The 7889-nt window shown below is 45.1% G+C and overlaps 1 protein-coding gene across 1 annotated transcript; it reads right to left on the bottom strand.

The window, feature by feature from the left end:
• Positions 1-1024: 1024 nt before the first annotated feature.
• CEBPB (CCAAT enhancer binding protein beta) lies at positions 1025-5810 on the bottom strand. The gene has a single exon (XM_077460521.1). It carries the CDS (start codon positions 5769-5771, stop codon positions 5118-5120), a length of 654 nt encoding a protein of 217 aa, XP_077316647.1. The 5' UTR covers positions 5772-5810; the 3' UTR covers positions 1025-5117.
• Positions 5811-7889: the final 2079 nt, after the last annotated feature.

Below are 7889 nucleotides of genomic sequence, written 5' to 3'. Positions count from 1 at the left end.
CCGAGCCCATCCTATTTTGAAGCCTATTAGAGCCTCTGGCTCTAATCAGTGTTTCAAAAAACACACCCCCCGCCATAGGAATTCATGTGCCCTGTCCGGAAACAGGCCAGGTGCGTGAATAGGGAGGGTGGCGGGGCATGGATGGGGGGGCAGCACCCATGCGCCCGCAATGGACAGGCCGCCCCTGCTTGGCACACATACCGGTATTGTAACTCTCCCTATTTGTACAACAATTGATCCTGTACAGATCAGGGCCCTCCTTTCAGTTACATTGTGACCTTTTATTCCGTACGTAATATTGGAGAGTAAGGCCTCATGCACACTGGACGTTATAAAAACCACCAGTAGTTAACTGTAGAATGAGTTTTGCAGCGTTTTTCAGCATTTTTAGCTGTAGAGTTTTTAGCTTTTTTTTTTTTTTTTTAGCAAAATATACTCCCACAGAAGCTTATGGCTCAAAAACGCTGATAAGTTCCAAATAGCCGCGTTTTGCAGCTTTTATCAGGTTAGAGTGTTTTTACAGCTGAAAAACTCCTCCTAAAAAACACAGTTCTGGATTTTTTTTTTCCCAGCCAAAAAACGCTAACAACAGCCTATGGGGGTTATTTACGAAAGGCAAATCCACTTTGCACTGCAAGTGCACTTGGAAGTGCAGTCGTTCTAAATCTAAGGGGTAGATCTGAAATGAGTGGAAGCTCTGCTGATTTTATCATCCAATCATGTGCAAGCTAAAATGCTGGGTTTTTGTTTTTTTTCATCGCATGTCCCCCTCTGATCTACAGCGACTTTACTTTCAAGTGCACTCGCAGTGCAAAGTGGATTTTCCTTTAGTAAATAACCCCCTATGTGTGCATGGACACATAGGATAACATGCTGGAGAGTTTACTGACTGCAGAAAAAAAAAATGTCTGAAGCCAAAAACAGCAGCTGTAAAGACGTCCAGTGTGCATAAGGCTTAAAAAACTTGCAAGCACTAAATACATCCAGAAAAATAATAATAATAATAATACACTCAACACCAAGCTTTTGTTTTATCAAGAAAACATTTTTTTTTTATTACAACTTTTTTGTTTTCGTGCTTCCATGACAAATATATAAATCCCAAAATATAAAGTTTCATATGGAAATAGATCATCTTGTACAATCTCTTATGAATAGAAAAAACATTTGATATCTTTAACAGATTACACAGTCCACAGCCGAATTACAGAAGATTGCATCAGGTGTTAAAAAGGAAAACAACATCTGTATTGGCCATGCTTTTAAACTATTGCATCACTGTGGGGAGAAAAAAAAAAATCATTACTCGTCCCCCTTTTTTTCTTCTTTTTTTTTTTTTTTTTTAAATAACACTATTAAAAAGCTGCAAGTCTGGAATTAATTAAAAAAAAAATTGTCCTAAAAAACTTGGCTCTAAAACACTGCTAGGAGACGGTGGGGTGTAAATCTCTGGTGCACAACAAAGCCTTTGGCTGTTGGGGAACTACAACTACAAAGTCTCCTTTTTGGTTTGCTTGCGTCAAAAGGCTTTCTGGCGTGCGGCGGAGATTTCTGCAGCCTTAACACAGATGGGAGGTAGACGTTATCATATGTGCCATCTTTTTTTATTTTGGGCTGATTTAGTAAAGCTGATAAAAGAGCAACGGCGATGATGCGTGAAAAAGCAAAGGCCACCCAACTGTCACCTTTTTTTTTTTTGTTGGTTGGGCTGGACGCTGATCGGCAGAGGTTACTGCACTTTGCTCTGTAGCCAGAGCCGCAATGTCGCAACTATGTGCTTGTTGCTTGTGCAATGTCACCGTCGTACAACCTATATGGACCCACGGGATGTCATTCTTGCGCAACTTCCCCCACTATCAATAAAGCAACAGCACATTCTCCCACCAACTGTCTCTCATGGGGCAATTGGCCCTAATAGATATATTATATCATATATATCTATCTAACTTCCAGTCATGCATTTAAAGGGTCAGTCCACTTAAAATTAATATTTCAGCTTTTGGTAGATAGAGTTAAAGTACCTAATCATTTCTCCGGTGTGGAGACATGGTGCCAAAACCATTATTAAAAGGTCACCCACTTTTCCTGCAGGGCTTTATTTTATATTATAGAAAATGCAATTGAACCAGCCCCCTAAAGTGACTGGGGATGCCCAAAAAAGGTGGGGGACACAAATCCTAACACTGGAGCTCTCCAGAGTTATAATAAGCCAATGACCAAAGAAAATCTACCTAGAACTGAAATATCACTTCTGAGTAGTCTAACCTTTTAAATGCACAATATAAAAATTAAATAATAAAAAAAAAAGCAGAAATTTCAGTCCCTTTTTTAACAAAGAAAAAAAAAAAGTGCTCACTTACGTCCTAAATGCTCATTACAGTTGTGCAATTAATCAGCTGGATTTTGCAGTCTATAAATGCCGGTTAGAGGGCGGGATCGGTTTGGGCCAATTATACGGTGCGTACCTTATGTCATTAATGTGCAAGTTGTTAGAAAAGTCCAGGAAAGCATAGGTAATGCTTGATTGAGTCAACCTGTAAACAGTTTACATTATATAGACAAAACATCTGGGGGTCAAGTGCTATAAATACTTTAATTATAAATATATTAATAAAATGTCATCTCATAGAAATCTCTGGTAGGTGCAAGGAAGTAAAAAAAAAAAAAAAAAAAAAAAATCTAGATATTAAGGCTCGTTTAAGAGGAGGACGGCGGCGGTAACCGCTGCTTTTGGCTGGTAGAGGTTTACGCACAGGTTTGTGCGCAGCTCTGCATACGTTTTTAGGGGCTGCATATACTGTATTCGCTGGAAGGCAGGAAATTATTTTCCTTCTTATGTATCATTTTTGTACAAAAAGAAAAAAACAAATGGGATTTTCGCCTTATTCAAAAGTGCCAAGTACACAAGATTCCATCATTCTGCCCAAACAGGAAACCTGATCATCTTCAGATCATCTGCACATATTTAACTTGGCAAACGTTCACAATGACGAGGCAATCTTTGCAAGGCCACAGGCCAACTAAACAAGTTTTTGGTAAATGCTTTAAGACTCCTCGCTGAGGGAAAAAAAAAAAAAAAACTTGAAACAGCAAAAACAAGAACATTTTAGTAGTATCTCTACTTTTTCCTCTGTATGGTCCAGAGGTGTCAGGAGACAGGCAGGTATTGCTGTGAATGGCTGCTGCAGAACCTCTTGACCTCAGTGATACCTGTATGTACCGTGTTCCCCGAAAATAAGACCTACCCCAAAAATAAGACCTAGCGTTATTTACCAGGAGGGCTACATTATAAGCCCTACCCTGAAAATAAGCCTTAGTTTAAAATGTTTCTAACATTCTATAATCCACTCTATTACAGTAGTATATAATGTACAATGTTTGTGTTTTCTGTAATATAATTGCAGGGAAGAGAGCTCTGCCGGGTCACAGAAGCGCAGAACGGCGCTAGAGCGAAGCTATTTGGCACAATTATATTACAGAAACGCACACATTATACATTACATACTACTGTAATAAAGTGGAGTGTAGGATTGTACAAGCATTTTAACTCAGTTCACACTGAGGATTCGTGTCAGGCAGGGAGAGAGAAGACAACACATTACATGGTAAGACCTACCCCGAAAATGACAAAATTAATATAAGACAGGGCTTATTTTCGGGGAAACACAGTAAGCAAGATGCTGAATCCCAGATGTTCTGCAGGAAGCACATTGCACACCCACCCCCTTTCACCTAATGGACTTGTTTATTTAGAGATAAGCCATTCTCCATGTGGAAAAGAACTAAAAGACATAATGGGACTTCTAGTTCGTCTCCACATGGAGGGCAGCCAGCTGCTCAAACACAGTAAAATATTCCACATTTTTGGGCTGCATTGCTATAGTACCGGCGGTCTCGCTGTCCATATGTGCAGCATTACACATCTGCTGAGTATCTCCTGCATCACACATGTCCATCTATTCAGTCTTGTATAACAGGGTGTAAGGAGGGCTGAGACCCCTCAGTGCAGGAACAGGGGTGCCAGTGAGGTGCCCACCTCTCAGGTCTCCTGAGCAATAATCACTCCTCCTTTGGATTACATGACCCCCTCTGGATGGGCGATAAGGAGCACTGGTGCTGTAGACTCGCTTGTTCTCAAGGTAGTTGTGAGCACAGACTCTTCCTCTGGACTCAATGCCAAGGAAAACAGAGGCGCCAGTCTCTTCAAAGCATAGAAACCAGTCATATAAACCTTCAAGTTGCCAGTCCCTCCATCCCAGCTATGCTGGCTAGCCCCTGGGTACCACCCTTAGACCTAATAGTAATATCATGATGGAGCACCAAGCAGGTTTCACGCTCCATAGGTGGCATTGGTAGGCATGGGTTGCTGGGCTCTGATATGAGACACCTTGTACTTAGCATTGGTTGCCATTACTCCAGGGTGCTGATCTCTTCATATCCCTTCTGGTGACTGAAGTGTGAAGCCAGTATCTCTTTTAACAGTTAGCATTATACCAAGGATGCCTGTCTCTTTATACCCCCTCTGGTACTGGAAGGAGGTTGGCATAACTCCAGAGATCCCAGCCTCTTTATACCTTCTTTGATGGTAGGTGGATGCCAGTCTCTTAGAGGGTTTGTGCTATACCAGTCTCTTATATGCCCCCAGTGATTTTGCCCCCCCCCCCCTTAAGAAGGATGATGCCAGTCTGCCCCCCTTATGTTATTAGGTGGGTGATGCCAGTCATACTCCCTGGTATTAGGAGGGTGATGCCAGTCTATGGTGTAAGAAGGATGGGCATTAGAGGAGGGTGCCAGTCTCTTGCTCCCCCCCCCCCCCCAAGGTATTAGGAAGGTGATGCCAGTCTGCCTAACCCTAAAATACTAGGAGGGGGAATCCAGTCTATTGCCCCGTTATTAGGAGGCTGATGGCAGTCTGTTGCCCCCTGTTATTAGGAGGGTGATGCCAGTCTCTTGCTCCCCTGTTATTAGGAAGGGGATGCCAGTCTGTTGCCCCCCTGGTATTGGTAGGGGGAATCCAGTCTGTTGCTCCCCTCTTGAGTTAGGAAGGGTTGACATTGTAGCAGGGGTGCCAGTCTGTGTGACCCCAGGGGTGCCATGCTGCGCTCCTCCAGGGACCCCTAGCACCTCCCCGTGGCCTCCGGGGGCAGCTGTTTAAAGAGGTTGCGGAGGGTGGTAAGTTCCCGGCTCAGCTGTTCCACCCTCTTCTGGAGCCTCTCGTTCTCCGCGCTGAGCTCCAGGACCTTGTGCTGGGTCTCCATGTTGCGGATCTTGGCTTTGTCCCGGCTCTTGCGGACTGCGATGTTGTTCCGCTCCCGGCGGACCTTGTACTCATCGCTATGTTTGTCCATAGTCTTCTTGTGCTTGGCGCTGTTGCCGCTCGACTTGGGCGCCGCCGGGCTGGGGGTGCCGGGGGGGCTGCAGGAAGAGGCGCTGCTCAGGTTGCCGCTGCTGCCGGACGGCACGGCGTGGAAGGGGAGGAAGTTTCTGATTGCCGGGGACTCCTCCATCTTGTGGTAGATCAGGGTCGGCGGCTTGTAGTGTGGGGCTCCCAGGTCGCACAGGAACTCCCCGCACTCGGGCTCCAGGTAAGGGCTGAAGTCGATGGCCCGCTCGTGCTCGCCGATGTTGCCCGTCTCCGGCCGGGGCCCCCGGCGCTGAGCTTTGGCCCCCAGATACTCGGTGGCACCCGGCGGCTCGTAGTAGAAGTTAGTGGCTTCCATGGTCCTAGCAGAGGCACATCCTGACTGCTCCCAGGTCAACAACCGATTCATGGAGGAGGAGAGGCTGAACTCGATCTGCCGGAACACTCATGGGAACACGTATAAATACCCGCTGTGACGTCACTGTGTGTTCAACGTCTCCTTGGAAACCGGACGTCACCAGGCGTACTGTCGAGAAATGTCCCCCGTCGGATAGTGGCGCTCTATACCGCTCTTGCGCAGTAAGGAGGACAAAGGAGACGCCGAAAGTCTCCGAAGATGAACAGCTGATCGTCAGCACTACACGGCACCTGTACACTTAATACTACATTTTGTCTTGAGTCCAGGTTCAAGCCCCACCATCGAAGTGGACATTAAAATATAAATAAGATAAAATATAAATATGCAGAGCGAAGCGAGCCCGCGGGGGGCCCTCTTATAAAGCGCCGTCTTACAACATCAGGAACGTGTGGTTTTTTTATTTTATTTAAAATAACAAACATGTTATACTTACATCCACTGTGCAGCTCGTTTTGCACAGAGTGGCCCCAAACCTGCTCTTCTGGGGTCCCTTCGGCGGCTGTCTCGGCTTCCTCCCACAGATGCTTCTCACGTTCATGCGAGCTCCCTTGCATGGTGAGAAGCATCTGCGGGCGCGCTCCCGTGATACAGCCGGTGGCTATAGCCGCTCGCTGTATCACACGGCCCCGCCCCCCGGCGCTCCGCGTCAGTGGATGTGATTGACAGCAGCGCGAGCCAAAGGCTGCGCTGCTTTCCATCCATCCACTCCAGCCAATCAGCGGCCAGGCTGAACGGTGGAAAGGACGTCGGGGGACGAGCGCAGGACTTTCGAGGGGTGAGGTAAGTAAAACGGGGGGGGGGGCTGGGGGCGCCGGGACTGTCAGATGTTTTTTCACCTTAATGTATAGAATGCATTAAGGTGAGAAAACATTTACCTTTACAACCCCTTTAAGCGTGCAGGCACCGTGTAGAGCTGATAATCAGCTGTTCATCTTCGGAGACTTTCGGGGTCTTCTTTGTCCTCCATACTGCGCCTGCGCAGTATAGGGTGGACACTATCCGATGGGAGACCTTTCTCGTCAGAACACCAGCACTGCCTCAACTGTCAGCCAGAGGGCTCCGCTCTTCGTTTGTAGCCTTGTCTTCTCCCTAGACCTAGTACATCAACTTCTTATACCACATAGATGACCAATGAAGAATCTAAAGGAGATTTCCTACTTTATTATTATTATTGCATCAACTTCTTCTCATACCGCATAGAAGACCAATAAAGGGTCTACAGAAGACATCCTACATTATTATTATTACACCATCTTCTTCTCATACCCCATAGAAGACCAATAAATAATGTACCGGAGATCTCTTACATTATTATTATTATTACTAATCCTAAAGAAAAAGCTGCGCTAAAATTTATAAGAAACCAAAATTATAATATTACATAATTTATCCTATTTTTTGCAATAATCTCAAAAATTGCAAAATAGTGCAAAAGAAAAATTCAATAAAACATTGATTTTTAAAAAATGTATAAACAGTCCAAGAAAGATGGAAGATAGACAGGATGATAAATCTCAGTCCATTTCAGTGACTTCAGAAACACCCTTCAAGCATGTAGCAGGTGCACCCAGAGGAAAGAGGTTTATCCACCACCAAATTCAGTGAGGCTGCCTTACCAGCTGCCAAGATCTCTTTTTTAAGGAGATCATACGAGCTTGCAAATAGGACAATCCCTCCTGGTCCCTTTAATAGGCTCTGCTGGTGTCTCCAACTCATATGCCCCCTTCTCAAAGCGTCTCCCGTTCCACCAAGTTGGGAGATGTCGGGACCAGCGTCCACTAGATGTTGTTGTATCTTGCTCGTAGATGAAGTTGTGATGTGTTTGTAGTTGCGAGGCTCACAGTGGGTTTGTCAGGTTTCTGAGGTGCGGTGCTGGAAGGATGGAGGATCACCGAGAATTTGCGTCGCTTCTGGGACAGAAGTTACTGAGAGTAAGAAACAAAAGGTATAACCTGCAATGACACAAACAATTCCCACCAGAAACTGGATTATTATTATTACACCATCTTCTTCTCATACCCCATAGAAGACCAATAAATAATCTACAGGAGATCTTCTACATCATAATTATTTCATCTTCTTCTCACACCCAATAGGATACAGAGAAAA

This window comes from Lithobates pipiens, unplaced genomic scaffold (genome assembly GCF_037356315.1).
Source record: "Lithobates pipiens isolate NorthernLeopardFrog02 unplaced genomic scaffold, aLitPip1_a1.2 Scaffold_28, whole genome shotgun sequence".
Taxonomy (NCBI): Eukaryota; Metazoa; Chordata; class Amphibia; order Anura; family Ranidae; genus Lithobates; species Lithobates pipiens.
This window is presented reverse-complemented; position numbering and strand designations above follow the sequence as displayed.

Bases quoted from the DNA above. Each gene is read 5' to 3' on its own strand.
- CEBPB (XM_077460521.1), bottom strand. From the start codon at position 5,771: ATGAATCGGTTGTTGACCTGGGAGCAGTCAGGATGTGCCTCTGCTAGG.